General features: G+C 40.4%; 1 protein-coding gene and 1 long non-coding RNA gene across 4 annotated transcripts in view; one reads left to right on the top strand and one right to left on the bottom strand.

The window, feature by feature from the left end:
- The window catches only part of LOC6635952 (GTP-binding protein Di-Ras2), a 41938-nt gene that overhangs the window by 8389 nt on the left and 6729 nt on the right, over window positions 1-26820 (bottom strand). For both annotated transcript variants that reach the window (XM_002059358.4, XM_032436201.2), the window contains exons 2-5: window positions 12461-13019; window positions 7804-7971; window positions 7326-7435; window positions 1999-2189 (exon numbers count right to left, since the gene is read on the bottom strand). In XM_002059358.4, the coding sequence (XP_002059394.1) occupies window positions 1999-2189; window positions 7326-7435; window positions 7804-7971; window positions 12461-12625 (634 nt within the window). In that variant the 5' untranslated portion in view covers window positions 12626-13019. The remainder of the gene's footprint in view (window positions 1-1998; window positions 2190-7325; window positions 7436-7803; window positions 7972-12460; window positions 13020-26820) is intronic.
- Window positions 2186-25546, top strand: LOC116650941 (uncharacterized). 2 transcript variants are annotated; one of them, XR_004303951.2, is made up of 6 exons: window positions 2186-5106; window positions 18353-18516; window positions 19014-19180; window positions 23408-23978; window positions 24802-25299; window positions 25376-25546. It is a non-coding gene; the product is annotated as an uncharacterized lncRNA (long non-coding RNA). The 2 variants fall into 2 exon arrangements; XR_004303950.2 differs by having other exon boundaries at window positions 4900-5106; window positions 24813-25299.

Here is a 26820-nt window from a genome sequence, read left to right on the forward strand (position 1 = left end):
CGCACAAGAAGTTTTTAATGAGATATAATGGAAATTAAATACTTTTAGGGCCAATTAGCAGGTGTAGCTATGTACATAATTAATTTGCGTACAGTTTAACACTGAACTCACTTTTTTTTTATATTTAGATAATCTGATTAACAGGCCAAAAGCGCCTGACATGAGAACTCAGCGCGCTTATTATGCATTATTTAATTGAAATTGTTTACACAACACAAAATATAACTATTTGACTTTAAAGTAATTTGGTTTGAAAGCATTTTTATTTACAAAACTCGTTTGGCAGAATTTTTTTTTTTGAATATGTAAATGCCAGGCTAAAGCCATAAAAAAATCTGAATTTTTGATATATTTTCTTTTTGTGGCTTTCCTTCACAATTTTAAATTTTTTACACAGCACGAAAAAAAACTATTTGACTTTAAAGTAATTAAGTATAAAAATACTTTTATTTAAAATATATATTTGCAGTATTTTTTTTAACATGAAATCCCAAGTTGAAGCATGAAAATCTGCATTTTTGATATATTTTCATTTTGTGACTTTCCCTCAAATTTTAAATTGTTAACACAGCACAACAAATTTAAACATTTGAATTTAAAGTAATTATGTATAAAAATACTTTTATTTAAAAGATATCTTGCAATTTTTTTATATGTAGAAATCTCAATTTGAAGTCATGAAAAACTGAAATTTTGATACATTTTCTTTTTGTGGCTTTCCCTCAAATAATGTTGTGTACACAATTTGGAGTCGGTTTTTCTATTGCCCTGCCGCACGATATATAAATAATGGAAAAAAGGGGTTTGCCCTTTCCTTTTTTTTTTGCTTTGTTTTGTTGTGTCTTGCTTTTATGTGTGCGTTGCCAAAAAATGTTTTAACAATTAATTTGGGTCAAATACAGAGGAAGGCGCCGGAATGTTAATTACACTCAATTAGCCAAATTGTTGGCAATTTGTCAATTTGTCAATGTTGCGCAAACACACGGCAAGAAATACAATTTTCTTTCTAATTAGCAGCCGATTTCGTGCCTAACAAGAGGCAGGTGCCATGGAAATAAAAGCTGCATTTCAATTATAATCACCTGGATTAAAGCACAAATGTATTTACTTTTATATGCATATTAAATTCCAGTATCGTTTACTGCGATTGCTCTTATTATTAATGAGCTGGTGGATTAAAAGAACGCCTCATATACTCGGGCATATTATTTTGCGCAATAATTGCATTTGCTTTCAGCGCATTCGCATTTTAATTTCGCATTAATTACAACTTTGATTACGGCCGCATTTTTAATCCATTTAATACCGTAATTGTTTACGACAGCTTAACGCGCCTCAGATTCAGATTTAAGATACATGCACGTGTATCTATAAGATACAGCCCGTCCGCCACATTGATGCGGCGCTGCTTTTATTTTGCAATCAAATGGCAAATTGATATTTGCAACTGCAACACAAACTGACAGACAGACAGGAGAGACACAAAGGCATTTTCTCGGGCTAGCTGGAAATAATTTCCGTTGTCAGTTACCGGGCTTGATGAAAGTTGCAGCAGCTGCCAGTTCTTATGCCCAGTACCGCTCGATACTGGTCAAACGGGGTAACATGTCTCTTGACCAAATGTACGCTACAGGCAGAAGCTGGCAGAACGCTAAAGCTTTCATAAAAATCGGAACTTAAGCACCGAAGTTACTCAAACAGAATCACGTGCGTTCGTCTGTTGCACAACAGCTTTAACTAATTGCTAAATATTTCATACAAGCTCCGAAGTTAGTCAAGAATTTGGATCAAGAATCAAAGCGCAGCTCGCGGCCTGCAGACACGTGTGTTTGTGGCTAGAAGGCTAGCATGATTATGAGGACAGCTCTGAGCTGTTCTTAGGGTATTTCCTAGTTGGTCATTCCCATCTGAAGCAAGCTTGTTCACACAATTTGACAGTGGCTTATTTTTTGTGCAATCAAGAAGCGCTTTACAAATTCCTTCTGTGCTACTACTCACTGCGACTGGACGATGCGCTGACGTAGGCCGAGGAGCGGCGCTTAAAGCCGCTGGGCGCCGGTTCGACGCTGGCGGCGCCCGGGCCGACGCTGCTGCTGCTGGCGGGCAGGAAGCGGGACAGGGAGAGCAGGGTCTTGAACAGTTCGGTCACGTTGGTGTCCTCCTTGGCCGAGCACTCGACCACCTTGGCCCTGTGAATAAAAAGCGAGAAGAGTAGAACGTTCAGTGCCAGAAACTATGCATAAAGTTTGGGGCCAGCGGGTTGTTGCTGCATAAATTACGTATACGTAATGTGCACGCTGCGTATACGTAATGTGCACAACCCGAAAATAATGACGCACATTTGCATGACATGGCAACTTTTTGGGCCGCACAAAAACACGGCCAAAAAAAAAAAATCACAATGTTAGGCAAATTCGCACAAAAGCCACAAAAAAGGTAACACAAATGCAAACAAATGCACAACTTGAAATGCTAAAGCCCTTTTGGCCCTAGAGCACAACAGCTGCAAAAGCTGATAAAACTGAGCTATACCCTTCACCCTAGTCAGAAAATGTTATTGAACCAACTATGCCTTGGTTGAACCATTCTAGAGTACTTTCCAGTGGAGGCATACACTTTACAGGGTATTCTATTAGGAGTCTTTCCTACTTATTATCAAATCTCTTATTCCTAACTGACCTCAGTCGTGAGTCGCGAGTCGGTTTGGACCAGCCACGTGAGAAATAAACAGTTCCAAATTTTCTAGTAAATAAACCGAAACCAAAGCATAAACTATATACTCCATAGCCCTACTCTATCTACCCTATCTATCTACCCGCTGGTTACAGGGTATGACAAGTGCAACAAAAATATTCAATTCACAACATGCTCGTGGCGCACATCAACAAAGCTGACAGCGCTTTTTGCGGATAAAGGCATCGAATGAAAGCACACGCCGACAGCCGAAAAAGGCACTTGGGTGGTTTTGGCGGCTGCAAAAACAAGCTGCCAGCGGCAAACAGCGTTTAAATGGCTAAATTAGTCGTATCATGAATTTAGCCAGCGTTGCGGCGAGCTGCTCAATTGCCTTCTCGCTGTCAACGGAAGGAAGGGTGTCAAATGGCGGCGGAAAACTTAGATTTTTCGAGTATCTGGCGGAATGTATTCGAAATGCGGCAGGCTCAAAAACTGACAAGTTTCTAGCTTGCTAGCTTTTTTTCCTTTCAAGCTGGGCTGTGTGAAGTGTTAGCTAGTTACAGTTACTGTAAGCTGAGTGTGACCACATTTTTAAAAGAAAATTAAATATTACTTTTTGGCAAAAATCAGATTAACTACTAAGTTGCTAGCTTTTACTTTTAGCTGGAGTAGTTTTTGTTTTAAATTGATAGCAGAGTGTGACCGCGTTTTTCAAAACCAACTACTTGCAACTACAAAAAACTGAATGTGACCGTATTTTTAAAACAATTTGTGCACGTTTCTTTGTAGGAGAGCCACCTCTTAGAAACTTAAAGCAAAGTGTGACCGCACTCTTTAAACAAATTATAATGAAAATATAAGCAATTGCAGACAAAAAAACTTCAGCCACTTGCAGATACTGTTTACCGCATTTTATAAAATTAAATAACATATGCAAATCATATTAGCTGCTAACATGCTATCTTTTTCGTGTTTAACAAACCTGGCAGATACTTAAAAAAAAAAGCAGAGTGTGACCGCATTTATTAATATGAAAATGCCAATTTTGTTGAATATCTGGCAACGCTAAAGCTAGCACAGATTTGAAAAGCTCTGTCGAGGCTTAAAGTCTTGTTGCTTATAAAAAGAGAAAACTTTTTTTTTTTATACCTTCCCTTAAAGAGCTGACCTAATGCAGGGCTTGCAAAAAATATGAATTGTTAATGCAGCGCATGCAATAACAATAAATCAAACAGTGTTAGCTACATGAATTGTTTATATTGAAAAGCCAGCGAACTGGCAAAAACGTTTTATGTTTATGTTTGGCAAAATAAACTACTTATGCAATTGCGAATTGCGAATTGTGGCAGGGCAGGTGCGCGAGAGCGTTTAACCGCAGACAGACACGCGCCAACAAATTGCAACCATGTTGCACATGCAACATGCCAGCGCTGCAACATGTTAAGGGCCACAAACACCAAAAACCCAAGCTGCCAGCCAGAACCGCAGAGGCCGCAACAAAAAAGTGCACAGGCTGGCACGTGAAGTGCAAATGTGCGATGAACAGTGGCAGCAGGGCTCGAATCAGCAGCAGCAGCAGCAGCAGAGGCGAAAAGTTCAAGGTGCGTTTCAGCCGCATCATCAATCTGCTTAAATGTTTAATCCAACAGAGATTTGTATATATTTACATATATTTATATACATGCAGCACTGGGAGAAAAAACCGAGCAAGTTCGAGCTCAAACCAAGCAGAAATGTTATCCAAATTCAAGTTTCTTCAGCGGAGATAGAAATTCTTTTAAGAAATTTCTCTTAGCGGGAATTGCACAACTAATTTTTTAATGAAGTCTGATGAAGTCTTCAAAATGAAGCCTTGTTTCAAATTTGTTCAGTTCGAGTTCGAGTTGCCCACAAGTAATTGAATCAATCAAACATATATGTTCGATTGTGTTCGATCTCGAACATGTTGCTGAGTAAGCTGTTGGAGTAACAGATCGAACTTTCCTTACATAACTCGAGTTTGTTGCATCGCTTAGCTTATCAAATAGTTCGAGTCGTTTGAGTTTGATATACATGTAAATATGTGAAGTACAGCGCTCGATCAAACTTTGAATTATTTTATTTCACTCAAGCCTCAAGTCGAAACTTTGCTTTTCTCTGAGTGTTGGTTGTATATGTGTGAGTTCTGCGCTTGCTGCTTGTGTCTGTGCTTTTTATGTGTGTGTATATATATACATATTTTTGTTTAAATAAGTTTACACACGCTTGCTTAAACCGCCGCACGAGCCGGTCACGCCTTGTGCCTGGCCCGCGCTGCCCCGGCCCGTTCGGTTGCCTGCGGCGCTTAAAATTATGGTTAAGTGCGGCCAACACATTGCCCAGATCCAGAAACGGAGTTACCTGCCTCGGCACTCTCCACATTCATTCCCCACACCTGACACCCGTGCGCCTGTAAGTGATTTTTATGGACGTGCAGTTTATTAAGGACACAATTAGGTGTGCGTGTGTGTGTGTGCGTCGTCTGTTCATAAGGGCGTATAAATAAGCAAAGTGCGGAAGTTAATTTTAAATCGGGTTGAGCTGCGGCGTCAAGTTTAACAGCAAGGTTCTGCACGAATTGCTGGCAGCGGCGCCGTCACGCAAATTGAGCTTGTTGTAATGTTTCTTTTTTAAGACTCTAACATAAACACATTAAAAACATGTTAAAACCTGGCAACTGGCAGTGTAAAAGCAGCTCTCTCTTTCTCTTTCTCTCTCTATCCCTTTCTCTCATAGATGCACTTTGCACATAATCAATATACTCTCTTTCACTTGATGAACAGGGTATTGAAATTTTTTCCACACGCGTCGTCTTAACTCTAGTTAAGCTGTGATCAAATTTTAAGTGTCTGACATAGTTGCCAGACTTTTGAGAGCTTTTCGAACTTAGCTCTGAAAAGTTCAATAAAACAGATTTTACCTTTAGAACCGAAAAATCACATTTTTGAGGTTGCCAGACTTTCGAAATCTTCGTGAGCTAAGCTCATTTATGTTTAGAATCGATAAATAAGAATTGTAGAGTTGCCAGAATTTTAATATCTGCTTAAGCTATGCTCTTTATATAAGAGTTTGGCTTCAATGTCGTCAAATTTAGAACACTAAACAGTGAAAGAATTTTGATATATTTTCGGGCCTAGCTTTGATCAATGTTTTCACTGACATTTTGACTTTACAGCCAGACTAGCTAGTGACAGAGTTGCCAGACTGTTTATATTTTTAGAATATGTATTTTTGAGAAAACTGCAGCACAGAGTTGTCAAAGAGAGCCGTCTGACAGTCTGACTCTTTCTTATACTCACAGCTGCTAGAGCAGTCAGAAGGCCGAACATGTAGCATGTGAGGCATTCATCGCATACCTTAATACCCTGTAAAAACAGCGTTTAGCTAGAGACTTCATTAAATACGAAATTTACTTGGCTTGGAAGACTTCCTGTTTAAGCATTGCATGAATACGCAGCTTTGAACCGCAGCAAATTGTGCAAAGGACCCAATTTAAATGGCATTTGAATGCAGCCTTGTCTTCGTTTAGGAGCTGCTTAGCATGCAAGGCGCAATGCACGCCGAGTCGAGTGCATTGAACGTCCTTGCCGGATGAGGAATATCAATTCAAATTGGTCAGAGACAGACAACAGCTGAGTGGCAATTAGGGTGCATACTGTATACTATAATATATTAGGGGGACGAACGGGGACAATTGGCAATTTTCGCTGCTTGTTTTCGCACCATTGCAACGAGTTTTGCCAGCCAAATGGCCAACTGATTTTGGTAGCTGCTGTCACCAGCCACACCCTCCATATCCCCCCAACCCCACTCATCGGCTGGTTGGTGGGCGGGGGGGTAGTCACGCTTTTTGTCGCTTAATTTCATTTGTTGCATTTAATTGCGTTTGTCGGCAACTGCTGTGGCCCACATTTGTTTTTAGCCACCAGAAATTTATTGCACATTTTTATTGCGCTTTTTGCTGGCCATTACTTAGGACCAAAGTGTCAGAGAGTTAAGCGACTAAAGAGATACTCTGCTTAAATAAATACTTTATTATTTATTCTTAAATATGTTCCCTGTTAAAGATTCGATGATTATTTAAGCACTTAAGCTTGATAATCAAATTATTATTTCTATGAGAAGCGCAGAGAAAGGCGCACAAAAAGTAAAATATTCATGGATTGTCTAATATATGAGTATTAATATGGGTTTTTCTTGCTCCTTATAATTTATTCTAAAATAAAGTCTGCTTAAGATCCGATTAATATTTTAGAACCTTAAGTTGATAATATAATATAATTTCATTTGAGAAGCGCAGAGAAAGGCGCTCAAAAAGGACAAATTAGTCAAGGCTTATCTACTATATGAGTCACCTTAAAGCTGTTGCGACTGCCTGTTGCAAATGCCTGGCAACATTCATTTACAGGGTAAATAAATGGCTATTTTGCGGCTTTTGTTCCGCTTTTCATTTTAGTTTTTCATTGCACAACTTTGGCCATTTGCTCGCACTTGGCCTAATTGCAGCTACAGCTGTTGTTGCAGCATTTAAATGAACTGGCATTTGCATTTTGTTGCTATTCAAAGGGATAATTAAAGCAATATCAGTGACATTGGCATTGAGTGGACCAGCGTGGGCGTGTGAAACTCACCTGAGGCGTGGCAATTCGCAAAAGACCCAATCTGTGACCTCCTCCTGCCGCACCTCCCGGTGGGTGGTTGCCAAGTCGGCCTTGTTGCCAGCAATAACAATGGGTATATCCTGCAAATAGAGATAAAGAATAAGTCCCGGGCGCTGGGCTAAGCTGCTGCCACAAAAGAGACTCGGCTATAATTGACACGCACAATGCCAGCGCCAGGCAAAAGAAAAACAACAACAACAACTTGCCCGAAAGACTTTTGGCCAAGTTCTTAAACTTGTTTTTTTTTTGGGTTATTTTCCTATTTTATTTCTGTTGTACTTTTAATTGCTTTGGGGCATTGAAATTGGGTTACATGAGGGATTCATTTTTGCTTTCTTCATATTTTGCACATATTTTATGCCTGCTTCGCGCTAATTGCATGCAAAATGCAAAGGCAGGGAATGGATGAGTAGAGGGGGATGGGTGGCTTCAGGGATTTGCAGCTCACCTGAAAGTCGGCGCGCTGTTCGCGAATCTCCTCGAAGCATTGCTTGACACACTGAAAGCTGGGCGCCGATGTTGTTGCATACACCAGCATGAAGGCGTGGGCCGTTGCGATGGAGAGGCGTCGCATGGCGGGGAATTGCATGTCGCCGGATGTGTCCAAAATGTCCACCTGTGAACGACAACAACAAGTTAAGGCTTACAAAGCAGCCGCATTTAATTAAATGCGCGCTTCAAACAAACGCAAAGCGCCTAAAATGTGTTACGCGGCGTATGCGTGATTTTTTCGAAAAGTGTCACGCATACGCCACGTTGTGCGCGGTTAAACATTTTTAATATGCAGCATTAACAGCTACCACAAGCTGGCCCAGAAGCACATTTTTGCCAAAGGCAAAATTTAATTTTAAAACCAAATTCCACTCAACTGCATTTAATTGCTTTTTCGTCTATGACATAAATTGATTTCTAGCACTCCAATTGCAAATAAAACTGACATGAACTGTAATTGATACTAAATTGATTATAAAACTGCACCAGAAATTGAATTTGTCCAAAAACTCGTTCAGCCGTAGCTTTAATAATAAAAACGTTATACCGTAAGCCCATTTTCCATTTGGCAGCAGCAACATTTCATATGTGTCTCAAATGGAGACAGCTTTAAAAACAACTGCAAATATTTCGAAATTGTGTGTGTGTTTTGTTGCCTTTGATGCCCTATGCAATGGGGTACTAATGTGACTGCGATAAATGGCACAAGAATAGTTATGCACATCTTCTTCCAAGTCTTGGATTTATCTCTTATTTGAGTCAGAGCTTAAAATCTATATCTCGCAGCTAACTGGAACTATAGTTACATATATTTGAATACCTTTTAATCAAATTCAAGTGGCATTTTTGTCGCAAGTGTATTTAAACTTCGACTTTGTTTATCTTGCACACACAAACTCGCAAAAATATAGTCTAGTTAAAATATTTTTGTATGATATGTATTGAGAGCATTTGCGCATATTCAAAGCCCAATTTGCATGCTCAAAATAAACAAGCTGCATTTTGTGGGCTTATCTTATTTTATTTGAGACTTAAAGCGGCTTTGGCACCGGCACATAAAAATGGTAATAAAAAATGGTATTAAGCAAATCGGCCAACTGTCAACTAATTTTGAATTTGAGAATTGAAAGTGGGCTGAGCACGGGTCATGCTCGCCTGATGCCAGCTAATCCCAAGCGCCGGCATCTGTTATACGCATATTAATAGACTATTGTCTGCCAGACAGACGGACAGTGGGACAGACGGGCGGGCAATGTCAAAAGCATATGCCAAAGCCGAGCATTTAGCGACTGCGGTTAAAGGCGACATCGAGTAGACACAACCAGGACACGGACACGGACACGGACAAAAACACGGATCCAGAGCTCGTCCATTGTCTGCCTGGCGGCCATTGTTCGACAATTTGCAGCGCATTGTTGCAGCAGTCGCTGGCCAAAAGTAAGTTTATTATAAAATGCGCGAAAATGGCGACGTGCGACAACAATGGGGCCAAAACATGTTCCAGCTGCGCTGGCAACGAATTGCCATTAAGGCCGCGCTGTTTGTGGCCACAAATGTTAAACGCTCAACAACAACAACATTCTGTTTAACATGGCCCTAATGTGCCGATTCGTGTTCGTAACTACTTTTCGCATTCGAAGCCAAGTTGATTGCTCGCAGCTGCTGCGACAATTTAAACTGCGCAGACCACGCGCCGTATGCGTAATAAAACTGGAAGTCTATGGGAAAGGCATGAAGTAAAGGGGGTGTTTAGTCCGTTTGTGCCTATGCAAAAGATGGGTTGCGGGATATATATATACGTGATTTGAATCAATATATGACTCGTCTTAATGTGCGCCTGTTCCCAATGCTGGAGGTTGAAATAGAGGCTATGTTGGAGTTGTGCCTTCTTGATCAGAATCAATAGAGAGGTTGTTTTAAGAAGGTCAGTCTGTCTGTCTGTCATACATAGTCATACATATTCTAAATCACAATATATATATTTATATATTCTTAATCAGAATCAACAGACAAGTCGCTATAATCATGTCTGTCTGCCTGTCTGTCTTTCTGTCCATTTCTAAGGATATGTCCATTAGATAGCATGGTAAAGCTGTAGCTTGAAATATAGATTACAATTTAGTTGTGGCATACAAAAAAGGCGCCACATATATATATTATTTGATCATAATAACACTCGTCAGTTCTCTCTCTTGTTATCTGTTCGTATATGCAGCGAGGCTCAGCAAGAGCGTAGCCTCAGGTCTAGGGTATGCAGAGCGCCTTATAAGGCTAAACACAAGCCGCACAACAGGGTATCTTAACGTCTGTCAATCTGAGGCATGTTCGCTTGTTTTAGCAACTGCCTTAAAGCCACACAGATCTGGCCGCCTGCGGCTGTGAAAATTCAATCAAATGCGTCGCATTCGGGCATTCGACTTTTAACTAACAACAACAGAAAGTTAGTTGCACGACCACACCCACAGCCCCGTTCCCGGGTCCCGGCGTTAAAATGAAATTAATTAAAACAAAAATCCTGACGCTGATGATATTGTCGATGATGCCCGCACGAAGGGTGTCAATGTCGCCCTCAACGCAGTTTAGTCAACATCAATCGCCATGGCAACTGGCAAAGAGTGGGTGGAGGGGTGAGGGGGTCAGGGTATGGGTGGCCGTACTGCAGCAGCAACACCTATTAATCAAGTTTTTGTTACAACTTTTGCGGCAAGTCGCTCGGCGTTAACGTGGGGCCAACTTGCGAGGCAGCAAATAATCAGCTCTTACGGCAAGCCCGAATGATGTTGCCATCACAGAGGGCGTGAGGGCTTCAGGGTAGGTGGGCGTGGGCAGGCAGCCAACCCATTCTGCACACAATATGCATAACATGGTGTGTACGTGTCTCAAATTTTGCAGCAGCCACAGTTTTTGAGGCGTAGCGTGTAAATTTGATTAATGAGTTCGCCAGCATTGAGCTGCCAGTTGTCGGCTTGTCTAAGCTCGAGCTAAGCTCCAGCCAGACTCGAGCATGTGGCCGCAGGCCAAACTATGTGTATTAACCCATCTCTACTTTACTTTACATGCGCTCAATTTGCTTGGGAGCCGCAGTCTTTCAATTTAAATATTTAATGCATGCCGCATATACCTAGTATTGAAATTGAGCCCCTTCTCTAGCTAGATATCCAAGTGCTTTAACTGGCTTCTAACTGAAACGATTTAAGGGGACCTAAAGCTGGCTGTACTCGATTCATGCTGTATTTAAAGCTGTTCAGAATACTTTTGGCCATAGCTTCATGTATATAAGTTTTAACCCCATTCCAAATAGTCTTGGGCTCAAATTGAAAACTTCCATAACTTTCTCTAAGCTCAACTTTATTTTATTTCTTGTATAGAGCTTTTGCCTTTGCTTATGTTTTCGCCTCATTATTAATTCTTTAATTCAAATTGACAGCACAACATTAAGTCCATTTTCATGAAAGAAAGGCTTATTCTACTTTCAACCTGACTTGGGCTCAAGTTTTAAGCTTCCATAATATTGTCTCAGCTGAATCGATTTTCTGGATAAATAAATTTTTGCTTATGGCTTAACTCAATTAATTCGGCAAACTTTAAATTGGCATTTAAATTTTATATGGCTTATATATATAGCTTATATTATATGCGGCCTATTGCCACAGTTTGGTTTATTTTATTTATTTTTTTTTTTTGCATATTTTGCGGCAGCTCAGTTGCATGCAACTTATATGCAGGCCGCACTTGGCAGCTCTTTGACTACAATTTTGATTTAATTAGTGGCTCAGCTCAAATTGTTTGGCAGCAGACACAAACCACACACACACACACGCACACATACACTCGCACACACACACACAGAGAGACATTTACTGCAACTCGAGTGCACTCAGCGAGCAACAATTGAAAGTCAGCAGACAATAAAATGCAGTTTAAATGTCCCGGAAGTCGCCTAAGCTAACAGCAATAGAAATAAAAATAAAGTGAAACAAGTCAGAAATAACCTTTAGCTGCGGCAAGCCGAAGCTTGAATACCCTTTAATGCATGCGTATTACATATTTGCAGACATGCGAGTCGAATAGCTGAGCTTAACTTAAGCAGGAAGTTTATTGTTTGCCTAAGGTATCTATATGCTATAACAGTCCGATCTGGCCAAGTGCAACATATGTGCAACATATAAGCGACATACTTGAATCATATATGCAGCATATGTGCAGCATATGTGCAGCATATATGCAACATATGTACATGCAACATATATGCGAAATAAGTATGCATTAAATAGACCAAGAATTAGATAAAGTTGACTAAAACTAGCATTAAAGGCATAAACTAAATGTACTCTGCTCGTGATACTGATCACGAATGTATATAAATATATATATGTACACAAATATGTATATGAAAACCCATTTAATGCCAAAATGAAGATACCCTTTATGGCTATAAAAACCAACAACTAAAACGTTTACTTTGTTAACTGTGTTGCATGCAGCATCAATTGCTGCCACAATTGGTGGCAAGCATGTTAACACACACACACACACACATAGACACTCTCCCATACAATTGCCATTGTAGCTGCACTTGCCACTAAAAGCTTGCCCCATGGTATTGCACTCACCTTTAGCGTGACGCCGCCGAGGTCATATTCGCGATTGTATAGATCCTCGACGGTGGCGCGGTATTTGTCCGTATAGCTCTTGAATAGGAAACGCTTCACAATGGAGCTCTTGCCGACGCCCGCGCCGCCCAGCAGCACGAGTCGTATGCGTTCCAGATCCGCCATGTTGTTGTCCTTCTTTTACTTTTGCAGCTGCGGTGTTTGACTACTTCCGGTTTACAAATCGCTTGCAGTTAAATAAATTGTACAAGTTGATCCTTTGTTCGAGCTGAGAAATCTCAATTTTCTTTCGCTTTCAATTGCGCTGCCTTTTTTCTTTGTTCTAAATTCTAGAATTCACTTCAACTTGAATTTCGGCATTATCTAGATATATATATACTTAAATCTATATATATGTTTGTATATATGTATGCAGCACTTGACTTGAGCTCCAGCTGGAGCTGCAGCTGGGGCTGTTCTCACTTCCGCTATCAATTTGTTCTTTCAGCTCATTGGCAGCACTGGAAAACAGCTTAAGCTTCCGCCAGCAGCAACTTCGACTTCCGTTTCCGCCGTAGCCCTGCAAACAAAGGCGAAAAATATTGTAAAATCAAAGTTAAAGTTTTTTTTTTTTTTTTTTGCCGTTCAACTACAAGTCCGCGGGGCATTGTGCAATATTATTTTTGTGCTTATGTTTGTGTTTCTGCGGGCCTCTGTTTATTATTCTATGATAATTGCTAAATTGCAATAACAAGATTTTTGAGCCCAGCTGTTAACCTGTACACGTTGACTATGCACGAGCCTTTGCATATTCCCATTTGCCACACAAATTGCCATAAACTACAAGCAATATGTGAGCATGTGTGTGTGTGTGTGTGTGTGTGTGTGTGTGTGTGTGTGTGTGTGTGTGCGTGCTTCGACTGTATCAATGTAATCATAATCTGTGCACGTGCTACCATGAATATGCTCGCAAACATTGAGCCAAAGGGATGCAGCTGCATTCGCAGATCTGTTCAACTTATCGATTGCCAGCACAAATACGTAGCACGACTTGGCAATACCCTGGCTTGGAACAAGGCTCTGACTATGCGAATCAACTGGGCTGTGGAAAATTAGCTGCACAAATCGTGTCGAGCTTTCTTTTAGCATACAACTTGGCATACCTTTATCAAAGTCTTCACTTATTACAGGGCATAATCACACAACGTCATTGGACATAAGCACACACTCGCACACACACACACACACACACCTGGCTGCACACGAATGCCAGAGAAATAGAGTAGCAAAAATGTATGTAGGCAAAACGAAAGGTATTGCAAATAAACCCTCTGAAAGCAAACGCTTTGTGCATCGGAAGCTAAGAAGCCCTCAGCTGAATTGCACTCTCTCTCTCTCTCTCTCTCTCTATCTCGCTCTCTATCCCTCCTCCCTCACTCTTTCTCTCACTCTGTCGGACTGTCTGTTTGTGTATTGCAATTCACATGCTAAGTGCAGCAGCCAATTGAATTTGCCATTAAAGCAGCTGCCTTAAAGCAATTCCCAACTGTGTGCACCTGAGAGCCTTAAGTTAACAGCCTGTCGAGCAGCAGCAGCAGCTGCTGTCTAATTGCAACTGCAACGTGATCTAATTAAGTTACCTGGCAAATGCAATTTGCTGACATCAGCTGACAGCAGCAGCCGCTGACAGTTTCGATTATGCATGTGTTAATTACTCGCGAAAAAAACAAAACTAGAAATAGCAATAGAACTAAAAATAAGAGTGTATGCAAATGTGCAAACAAACACCTCAGAGGTGTTAGCCAGGTTAGCCAATTGAGGAGAATTGAAAATAGTTTAGCCAAATGTCGAGCAGAGGCTGCGAGTCGCAACTTTAACTGCAGCTGGATGCAAGCCGTGTATCTGCATTGGAGCAGCTTTGTTGTGTCCTCACGAGGTAACCGAGGCGCCAGTTACCTGGTTACCTGGCAAATTACAAGAGCTTTACATGTGCATATGCAAATTGTGGACGCTCGTTTAGCATTGTATTTATGAGAGTCATGCTGCAGCGCAAACATAAGCATTCCCAGAGTGTGTGTGTGTGTTGCCCCTTTTCATTAACAATCGGCGGGGTATATTGGTTAGCAAGAGCAGAGTTCCAGTTCTAAGCTCCAGGTACTTTAATGATATATTTAAAAGGGTCCCTGAATTCAAAACAAAGGCATTCCCAGAGAGTGTGAAACCACTTTTCAATAACAATGGGCAGGGTATTAGGATTGTAAGCCCCATAAAGACGGACGAAAGATTTGCGTTGTAGTTGATATTGCACTAAAAATAACAGCATAAGTGTATTCCGTGATCAGCAAAAGGATCAGCTTAGTTGTGAGCCAGTCACCGTGACTGATAAATATCGTGATCGCTCAATCTTCGACCATCTGGCAGCTCTGGCATGCGCCTAGCTGAAGGGTAACTGAAAGTCAAGCACACTCAATGTCCGCATGCTAATTTGTTTTATTTGGCTTTCGTTTTTTTTTTGTTTAGTCAAAAGTTGTTATGGAAATACGGCGCCCCGGCTATAAATGCATTTGAGGCTGCAAATCTGCTTCAGCTGCTGCTTTAATTATTATCCTGCAGCACGTACGTAAAGTGTTTTTCAAAATAAATAGAATATTTCAAGTAGTTCAAAATTTAACTGGCATCAAATGGACTTGCGAAAGCGTTGGCTGTATAATTCCAATTGCCAACAACAAAGTTATGGAAACCATATGCAGCACATATTAAAACATAACTTATAAGTTTTCTGTGACTTAAAGTTTGGTTTAATAATGCTTTTGGTTAAATAATCTTTTCTAAATAGTTTCAAATTATACTATTTAAAGCTTGCTCTAATTCCCTATAAGAAAATTTGTCTCAGCAACACAGCAAGTGCTGCCAAGTTAACAAACAATATATATTTCCCAAGGGAAATTTTTATTTAAATTGTAACTGCTGCCTGATCTGCATTAATAAGTATATTGTGCAGCATACTCTTGGGCTGGGCAATAAATGAGCTGAGACTATTAGACCTAACAAATCAGTGCATACTTTTGTGCGTAGCTGAAAGACATGTGCCTCATACTAATTCATATAAATTCAACAAACAAACACTAATAATATATAAATTTTTGATTGTAATTATTTTTATAATAGTTGTTGACTCTGCGACAAATAATTAAAATTTGCTTTCAATGTGTTTTATGGCTGAAAATCGCCTTCAAAGAGAAAAACTCTTGTAAGAATTAATTCAATTTACCGCAGTCCGACAGAGAGAGAGGCAGACAGAGACAGAGAGCAAAAGTTGAGCGCAACCTTTGCCATGTTTTTCTATATAAAATTTTAATTAAATCTACTAGGCCTACGCAAGCCATACACACACACACACCCACACACACACACCCACACACACACACACACAGCTAACAAGACACCAGCTGTGCAACAACAAGAACAACAACAACTGAAACAAGATGAACAATTGTGAATTCTTGAAGTGAACTTTGCATTGTTGTCATCGCCCGCCTCGCTTTACATTTTAAAGCAACTCAAGACTGGAAACTTGAATTCATTTTTGCTTTTTTTTTGTTGCAAAAGATTTCACAGAAAAACAAAACAACCCAAAAAAAAAAAAAGAATAGGGGAAAATAAAAGAAAAATATGGCTGTTGTTGACATTTCTTTTGAATGGGCGTGGGGCATAAATATTTTTTTATATTCTCCCGCCCGGGATGCTCCTAAAAACTTTTGCGATGCGTGTAATTTTTGTTGTGCTGTGTTTGTTTTGACTGCCGCCTGCTCGGGCAACTGTGCAATAACAAATGTTAGGGTTTTCCTTCGAATTTTCCCCTTTTTTTATTTTTCATATGCAATCAATTTTTGTATTTTGTTATTTTGTTATTTTGCCTGTTAGCTTGGGCATATGTTTAGGTGAAATTGAACACAGGTTGCGAACAGGTTTTATTGATAGAAAGAAGAGCTTCTTAAAGATTACAATGCCGACATGGCTTCAACACGAAGCTGCCATTCAAAATGTCATCAAAAGCACATTTGTAAAATAAGCAGCTAGTATGTGGCTATTGATCGACCCGACTACGCCATACTCTGCTCACAATTCCAATCACAGCCGAGCAGTGGCTTCACAAAGACTCTTAGAGTCTTAAGATAAGTTCAATTTCATTCAAACTGGGATTTTTGAAAAGCGCATCGAATACAACTATTTGAGTCGAACGATTCAAGCTGTTTGAGCTGGTTGCGTTCGAGCTCGAACATGTTGCTGACTCGAACGAATATCTATATGCGATATTCGTAAGCTCAAGTCCTCGGTTTTTGATCGAGTGAATAACTTACTTGACCATTTTTGAATAGACAAACGCACGGCAAGACTTGAAGGACAGCAAAACCTATATTCTCTCTTACACTGTCTGAAATAGGGTATAAGAAGAAGTGGCGCAATAATGGGGCTGCACTCAACGCTGCTTTGTGTGCAACACTCGTAATGCCAACGCAGAGCACGATAAAAACCAAGCACTGACGCTTAACAAACACACAGACACACACACACACACACACACAAAGCAGCACGCACACACACAATCACTCACACGCAGGGATTAGAGAGCGAACGCATGTGAGATTGTCATACATGTGAGCCTGTCGCCCGTCGCCCGTCGCATGCCAAAAGCCTGGACTCTGACTTATGAAGCCAGCAACAGCTGACAGCAACTGCTCCGCAAATAACGCAGCTCGTTGTTCTACTTCACACACACACACACACACACGAACACACACACGTGCATACTTGCCCCTCTCTGCAGCACATGTGAAATTGTTGGCCAGCAAATTTATAAATATTCATTAGCCTATTGGAACGCAGGGGCCGCTGCTCGGCCAGCTGCTCGGAATGTAGTTTATTAAAATACCTCAAATAACGCTGGGCCATCAAATTGGAAGCTGGCAGCTGACAGAGTTGCCAACTTTCACAAAACACTAGCTAAATCGAGTGTTGGAAAAAGCTGCCAAATAATTCTCCCGAGTAACTAGAAAAAAGTTAAATAGGCAGCACTGCCAATGGCTAAGCGCCGTAGCTGCAACGATAAAGCGGGGTTTTGTGTTTTTTTTTTTTTAATGTGTTATATATTTAAAATATAAGCAGCCATATTAAGCTAGAAAATAGCCAAATGGGCAGCACTGCCAACGGTCAAGAGCCGAAGCTGAAGCTGACGCCGAAAACGGAATCGGAGTCGAATTCGAAGCCGCAGACCACAAAAAAAATAAAGCATGCTAAAAAAAAAAGATGGCAACATTGTGCGACTCTGTGTGTGTGTGTGTGTCCGTCTGTGTGTGTGTGTGGTGTCTAGTGTGTGTGGTTTAGATGCGCGCATACTTCCGCTTGATCGCACTCTGGCTGCCATTTGGGGGCAACATTGTTGCGGGCTGATAACTGGGCCCAAACCTTTTGGCCCATCAAGCGCTGACAAGTGCGAGCTTCATTCTTCTTCCCCGTTTTGATTTTTTTTTGTGGCAGCGTCAGCTTATTTGTGGCTTAAATCAGAACTGGAACTGAGAAGTAACTGGAATCGCTTGCATTACAATATATCAGCATGTATTTATGGCCGAAACGAGCAGTTCTTTTGGCCAAGCAGCAGGCTTTTTGGTAAATTGCGTATGGCATAAATGATGTATAGACTACCAGATACCCTGTACAGCAATTTATGTTAGGCATTTTCACTTGTCTGTTAATTAAATCATGTTATTTCAAGTATTTCATACGAAGGTAAGTATTTTGTGTGTGTGTGTGAGTGGATGTGGGTGTGTGTGTGTGTGTGTGGGTGTGTTAGTGTGTGTGTGCATTTATGTATATATGTATGCATTCATGCTTTTTTTCTAAAAACAACCGCAGACCAAGCAAGCTGCAGATTTAAATAAAACAAATTTCTACCAAGTGCTGTCCTCCTCGATTCTCAAAAATTCAAGTAGGCCCTGCTGAAATTCAACAAGGCAGGAAACGTTGGCTCCAACGGCCGCTGGAGGAGCAACTAGAGGCGGAGGAGCATGAGGAGGCGGGTAAGTGGATATGTATGTAGATGTAGATGTATGTATGTATGTAGATGTATGTATGTATGTAGATGTATGTATGTATGTAGATGTATGTATGTATGTAGATGTATGTATGTATGTAGATGTATGTATGTATGTAGATGTATGTATGTATGTAGATGTATGTATGTATGTAGATGTATGTATGTATGTAGATGTATGTATGTATGTATGTATGTATGTATGTATGTATGTATGTATGTATGTATGTATGTATGTATGTATACATGTATACATGTATGTATGTATGTATGTATGTGTGTGTGTATGTATGTATGTATGTATGTATGCATGCATGCATGCATGCATGTAGCATGTATGCATGTTTGCATGCCTGTATGTATGTATGTGTGTATGTTCGAGTACATGCATGCATATATGCAAAATAAACATGCATACAAATATGTGGCAACATAAACATATATGCAAACTTAAAACTTTAGCTTTGAATTTCATTTCTACAGAGGAAGCTTGGATTCTGCGGAAAGTGTAAAACACAGCTCAAATTATTTTGCATATACAAAGATGCTTGGAAATGAAATTGACGGATGTATTTTCCACAAACTGCGATACAGTCATCAGATGAATTTTGTCAACGATTATCGAAATTGTTTTTGAAGCTGATCGGCTGGTAAGTGAATATTTGTATACAACCGTTTTTTTACTAATTTCCAAAACTCTGTAACACATATTCATAAGATTCTTATTTTTATTATCCACTGTTGCGGGTGGAATTTCCCAAGTCTCTGTAAGATTATTATTTAGAGCTTTTCAAATAAGTTAAATGCACATCGGACAAAACATAATATAGATGACAAATTGATCTAGTGGCCAGCCATGAGAAAAGACCTAACTATAGTGCATAGCGGATGAGTTTTGACCGAGTTATGGGGATAGATATTATGATTTCTTTTATTGTTATAAATTATTAAAAGCAACTGTGCAAAGCCAAAAAGTAATTGCTTGTGGCGCTTCCCATTACAGTTAGAACCAGCATGCTGGCTTAGAATTCGCCGCTTAAAGCTGATTTTCCGCATCCTTGAGCACAGTTTTCAATTCACATATTTTCAAATTTGATTTAAATTTGTAAGTTTATAGCTGCCCGCTGTACTGAAAATATTCGCAGGCCTTGAATATACTCATATACAAGACGCGGGCTACATTTTTTTGGCTAGTCCAACACTGGCAGCTATTGAATATGGTTAGATGAATGCAATCTCTCCCTCTCTCGCTCTCTTCCATCTCTCTATTTGCATCTCTTCAGCCATTCGGGCTCCGATTCACTCGCATAACTCGCCCAGTTTGGACTGCAGAGTAAAGAATTATTTGTTCGAAATAGTTTGCTTTGCTGAGATATGTGAAAATGGGTTTGCGTTTGATCTAAAGCTGAACCAAAATATATTTTTAAGCTAACAAACTGAAATTGGCCAAGCCATAGACGTATCAGGCGGCAGCTCGAATCGGGCCGGTCAGCCGCTTAAGCTCATCCAATTGCAGCTACAGGGTAATAATTAGTTCGATTTCTGGCCATTTAATTAAAGTGTGTGTGTGTGTGTGTGTGTGTTTTTGCTGATGGATGGCCCCGTGCGGCTTTGCGGCGCTTAAATCATAAAAGCCGCTTTTATGTTGCATACAAACAGGCGCTGCTTCCATATGGCTGAAAAGTATGCAAAGCTTTGGCCCCAAATTAAGTGCAATTAATTCGGAACGCTTAATGGAGTCAGAACCACAGCAATAAACAAATTATTTTATGACCTTAGCCAGGCCACAGCACTGTGTGTGTGCGTGTGCGTGTGTCTAGTTTGTTGTAGCTCAACTAAGTTGTGGCTGCTGGGCTTAATGATTACAAACTGGCGTCAGACGGTGACTAAAAACAGGGCCAAAAAGCGATGCCGTTAAACTGTTAACGGCTGCTCTCCATGACAGATACACACACTGAGACGGGAGGGGGTGTGGCATCTGGCCAAAACGCGCAGCACCTGGCCCCCGAACATTAAAGCCTTTTTCTGGTTCAATGGTGTGCAGAAAATGGGTCACTAACTGTTACTTATTTATACCAATCAGAGAAAATTGCCGACGAGCATGAGTATATGAGGGCGTGGCACAGTAGGGGTGGGGAGGGCGGATTTTGAAGGGAGGGCGTGGACTCTGCTGCCGGCATTTCGCTTTTATCTTAGCTGGCTTAAGTGTTATTAAAAACTTTGTTGAGGTACCTAAATTTAGCAGCAGCAAAGTTGCACAGCGAGAGCGGGGGAGGGAGGGAGAGGGAGACTGAGAGGGAGAGAGTAGCTCTTGGCCTGGTCGGCAGCCAGCACTTGGCCAACACTTGGGTGCTGCAGTGCTGCTGCTGCTTCTTCTGGGAGTGCTCATTATGCAGCTGCTGCTCCACTTGAAGCGACTTGCCCCAGCGATTTGTTTTTGGCCAAGTTGAATTGACGCAGCGCGCGTCTAATATGGTCCGCCATTTGGCTAATTGGAGTGCAATTGTTTTAATTAAATTTGCTGCGAATGTGGCCATAGATCAGCAGATGCCAGCGATGCCATCAAATGGACAAGCAGGGCGAGGGCGTGCACGACCTGCAGATACCCTAAACCCAAGCAATGAGCCAAATTTGATGAATTTCCAATCTACGAGAACCTACATACCATATTTGATGAGAGCTTGATTCACATATATATATATGCACATATAAATATATTCCCGTCTGTTACAAACATTGCCTATAAGTCAGCATACCCACTCTGCAGGCACCCTTTTGTTGAGGGCATGCGAAAAAAGGGATACGACAGAGAAATTTGTTGCTTTGACTTTGCGGTCCGCAGATCTAATAAATTTGATTGCAAACTGAAGCGTAAATGCCAACAACACGGGCTGCTGCTGCTGCTGCAAAAGAAAAGGTCAGCAAACTTCGCGGGCTGCCAGCTAAAACGGGGCGTGGCCAGCATGGAAATTAACGCAAGAAGTTAATCGGGCGCACAATCCAGTTGCAGCTGCAAGTTGTTAACACTTTGCCACGACATCAGACTCCGGGCGGCTTGAGTTGCACGTCCCGGCAGGTCAGTCCACGGCACGACGCAATGACGACATCGATTGTCAACATCTGCGGCTGGCTGTGCCACAAATTAAACACAAACACAAGCCAGGGCAGAGGCAGCGGAGGAGGCGGAGGCAAGGGCTACGGCAAAGGCAGCGTCACGTACCGAGAAGACATTCTCATTTTGTGTCTCTTGGTCCAAGCGAGATGCATGCATACCATCATCATCATCATCAACATCATCATCATCATCATCATCATCATCATCATTGTCAACATGGTCATAATACTCATAGCTTGCCATTGCACTCGACATGTGCCCTTTGCTGATGCCACACGTACTCCAAAAGCCAGCGAACAGCTCGACAAGCCGCAACTTCTTTACAACACTGGCTCAATTGGCCAGTCTCTCTCTGTGTGTGTGTGTGTCTGTGTGTGTGTATTTGTCCGCCATGTAGGTTAATCGCATACACAAAGCAATGTGAGTGCGCCGAGTTTTTACGCCAAGCATTGCACTTTCCCACAATTTTGGCCCATTTATATGCCACATGTGTGTGTGTGTGTGTGTGTGTGTGTGTGTGTGTGTGTGTAACTTGCAATTTTGGCAACTCATGTGTGTTTGCTGAGTGTATTTGTGTATTTGTGTCAAGTGCAATAAAAATTGATCAGCTCTCGATTCACTTTGTGCAAAGGAAGAAAAAAACAGAATTCGAAACTTGAAATAAATGTAAATACGAAGCATGACGAAAGCTGCCTGACATGACACTCATAATCATGGCATGCATGACAACATATACAATGCATGCACATGTAATTGCATATATAAATGAGTGTGTGTGTGTGTGTGTGTGCTTTTGTAATTTTGCTTTGTGCTAAAAAAAAAAAGAGCACACAAATGGCAACACTTGAATTACTCGAAATAAATTTGATTAATTGAAATAAATGTAAACATGCTGCATGACAAATGCTGCATGACATGACACTCATAAATTTGCATGCATTTATCAAAGTAAACAGCTCGAGTGTGCACACACACACACACACACGCACACATATAAACAATGCACATGTGGCTGTGCGTGTGTGTGTGTGCTTGATGTAACAGAAACTGCGTTAAAAATTGCATTTGATAACATTGCAAAGGACGCAGTGAAGCGAAAACAGAAAGAAAATATTATATTTTTTGGTTGGGCGAAGAGTAAATACCCTAAGGACAATTTTTCCATGAATAAGATAAATAATATACTGGTCTTAGATGTTCCTTAAGCTGTCAAGTTATGAAATAGGGTAGAACGTTTTTTCCAACATAAATTCTATTTTCGAGTGACAGTTCCTAAAGTGAGACGAATGTAGAAAAGGCTTTATTGAGTTAAGTCCAATCAGATCGATTCCGACTTATAAACTATTTGCAACAAAAATATGCATCTCATACGAATCAGGTATGTCTGTCGGTATATATGTCGTGACAAAAATGATTATATAATTATCATACCCTCAGTGAGCTTGTGAGAATGTTGCAAATTTGCTAGCTAATTATTTCTTGGAACTGTGTGCATGGGAAATGATCTGAGAGAGAAAACGGAAAAGCCATACAAAGGCATAAATCAGTTGCGGGCGAATGCCAAGAAAACCTTGTACAAAGCTGAAGAAATAAACGAATATTTATATAAAAAATACACATTAAGCGAGCGAGCTGTGTGTCTGTGTGTGTGTGTGTGTGTGTGTGTGTATTTGGTAGACAATAATTACAATTCATCATAATTTGTGTGTGTCATTCATTTATTCATGGATTCTATTTCTATTCTATTTACATGGGTATTAAGCGGAAAATTCATTAGCCTACTTCAAAGATTGTAATGTGGCATGCCAAAAGATGTACGCATTGTTGTTGGTTTAATTTTTCCATCATTTTCCGGGGGCGAAATTTCGAAATTTCAATTTAAATGAAAAACCTGCATTGTCAAAGAAATGCGTAGCAGCCCGAGTGCGTCGACTCGCCTTTGTTGAACTTAAATGGCAAATATCTGACGGATAAATTGAGCTTATTTATCAAAGTTTTAATTAAAAACTTCATAGCAGCAGTCTCTAAATTGCTAAGTGTGTAATTACAACTGCCACGACAGCAACAGCAGCAACAACAACAACAACAACAACAACAACAAGTGGCAAAAATCTGCACACCTCAAGGCAGCAGTTGAAGACGAACGAGAGCTGCAGAATACCTTAATGTCATCAGCTTACGAAACGGAAGCGGAAGCAGTTCCCTGCGCCCTAATGTATGCAACAAATAAAATTCACACAAAATTGAATTAGACTTAATAAACCAGAATACCAAAGCACCAGCTGGAGGCAGCTGGATGTATGGATGTATGCCTTTGCCCGCTTCTCCCTGCTGTAAGTATCATAAAAGTGGACAAAAAAAAGCTACAATTCCCTTAGAGAAATGTCTAACATTTTGCTATCTAGTTATTTGATTTATTCACAATAGAATTTTTTGAATATTCATAGAATTTCGGGAATTTTAATTACTTCAGCATTCTTTTGCTTAAATTAAATCTATTTTAGTTTGATATTTTGTAGCCCTAAGTCCTTAAATAACAAGAAATGCCAGAATATTATCAGACTAACAGTAGACTAACAAGAGTAGCAGAGGCTTAACAGAAGTATAACAGCAGAGCAACAACAGTCTATCAACAGAATAACAACATACTTACAGACGAGCAGAAGCAGTACAATAGCAAAATAACATACGTATACCATACGAATAACAGAAGACAAGTATTACTATAACAGCAGAAGTACAGCATGCTAACAGAGAAGCTTCAGCAGCATAACATAAGTATAAGAGCACAATAACAGCAGTATAACAGCAGACGAAGAAAAGAGCAGCAGATCAGTAGACAAAGAGACAGTATAGAAATAATCCTTTAGTAGAGCAGTCGCCGCGGTAAATCGTGTCTTTGTTGGCTTGTGAAAAAGTATTTAATATTCTGCTACGACTTGAAAACCTCCCATAATTCACGACCTTAAAGCTAATGTTGAACAAACACAGCAGAATTGAATGGCTTAAGTGTGGCCAGCTCATTGAATAGATAAGCATTATTTATGCACTGAGATACAGTGTATCAATCTAAGTTTTGTCTCTTGGTGCTTTATTCTAAGTTAAAAAAAAATACCAAAAAATAAAGGAGGACAAACTCGTTTTAAGAAAATGCAGAATTTTTGCAGCGGAATTGCCGGGCACTGGCCCATTAAACACAAAAGTCGCAAATAAATATAAAAATGGCGCTGCAAGACGAAGTACTACTAGACGTAATAGAGAAGCGCACAGAAATTCATAAAGCGCGCAGCGCGCTTTACGCGTGACTGAATTTAACGGTGCTCTGCGGAGGCAGCAACAAAAAGGAACAGGCAACAAACACCCAGAAAGAAAAAGTACAACACAAAAAAAAAAAAAAAATGGCAAGAAAATCACAAACAACATTCCAAGCATTACAAAGGCCACGCACAGCAACAACGCAGAACAACTCGCAACGGACGGCGGACGGATAAGATGAGACCAGAGACATAAACAGAAACAGAAACAGAAACGGGAACAGTTACAGAAATGGGAATGGGCACAGAAATGGGAACGGGAACAGAAGAGTGCAACCAGCGGCAAAATTAACGAAATTGGCAAAGTTCTTTTGAATCCTACACTTTTCGGCACACAAAAGTAAGTACGCTCTCAAACATATAAGATTATAATATATATAATATTATTATGAAAAATCTATTGATTTCTCCGTCAGTTTGATTGCATCAAGGTTCTCACAAATCTGTATGCTGTACTCAACATTCGTTGGAAATGGCAATCTTTATGCCATATGGAAATGAACGAGTTCTTCGCAACTCAAGGGGAATTTTCCGGAGAAATGTTCGAGTAAGTGAGCTTTTATTTATTAAAGATCCGAATATTACCGGCATTTGGGTTGGCATAAATCTCAAAAAATACGATTTGCTTGGGGATAATCACAATCTCTTCAGTTTATGTAGTAGAAAAAGTAAAGGAAATTTATTAAGTAGGCAATATAGAAATTACAATCCCCTTGCCCAAAATGCATATTCTTGGACTTGGAATACAAAATGAAAGTTCCTTCGGACTCAACGGGAATATTCTTGGAAGTATTCAAAACTGATAGGTTGCCGGAAATATGCAGGTTATTGGCATAAATCTAGTTTGGGATATTAGCATGGACTTCAAATTCTTTTGATTTGATTGGAATAAGCAGATTTTCTTTTGAACTGCAGCGAAATTTTCCTAGAAATATTCAAGTGTGCTTTCATCTAGCTAATAATAATATTAACGACTTGAAGGACATTATATAGTATATCACAGATAATACCCTGTAGCTGTCACTTGATTGGGCTGTGGGGGATTTTAAATGCAAGCAAATACCCTGTAAATGCATGATATATACAAAATAACATGTGCACAGGCAGGATATATATTAAACGAATTTCCTTGAACAAACTGTTGAAATGAAAAGCGTTGGGAAAATTTCTCAAAGTGCAGACCGGAAAAGAGCAACAGCCGGGGGCGTTGACAGGGCGCCACGCAAATAGACAGACGGACGGACGGACGGACGGACGGACGGACGGACAGCGAGTCCTGTAACAGGACGAGCAAACAGTTGGCCGCAACAACAAGGACAACAACAACAAGGACAACAACAACTGAGGACAAAGTAAAAGCAAAGTCGCTGTCGCGCTTCGAGCAAGAGATATATATAAAATAAATTGCGAAATGCCAACAAATAAAAAAAAATGAAATAAGTGAGGGCATAAAAAACGCCTATGCCAGCCAGCTGAACCCTGGCTTCGCCTCGACCACCTCCCCGCCCACCTCGCCGTGACCCGAGTTTATCGAGTAAAACAGAGCCAAGACGATTATAAAGAGATTTTTGTCCGTCTGTCTTTCTCCGGAAACCTGGCCTCAGCTCTGATGAGCCGCTGATGACAGTCATCACAATCACAATCACAAACACGATTATGATTATATTATAGTAATCGTTAGCATCAATGCGACGGCAGTTGTTCTTATGCTTATCCTCTTGCCGTTCAAGCAGCTACAGATTGTCACTTCATCCTGGCCATTCGATGGAGACGTTTTTTTTTCTCTTTTTCTCCTGCCTGTTGTTTGGGGCCAATTTGAACGTGAATTCAATATGAAAACGCAAAAGCATTTGCAAATATT

Source organism: Drosophila virilis, chromosome 5 (genome assembly GCF_030788295.1).
Source record: "Drosophila virilis strain 15010-1051.87 chromosome 5, Dvir_AGI_RSII-ME, whole genome shotgun sequence".
NCBI classification, from domain to species: Eukaryota; Metazoa; Arthropoda; class Insecta; order Diptera; family Drosophilidae; genus Drosophila; species Drosophila virilis.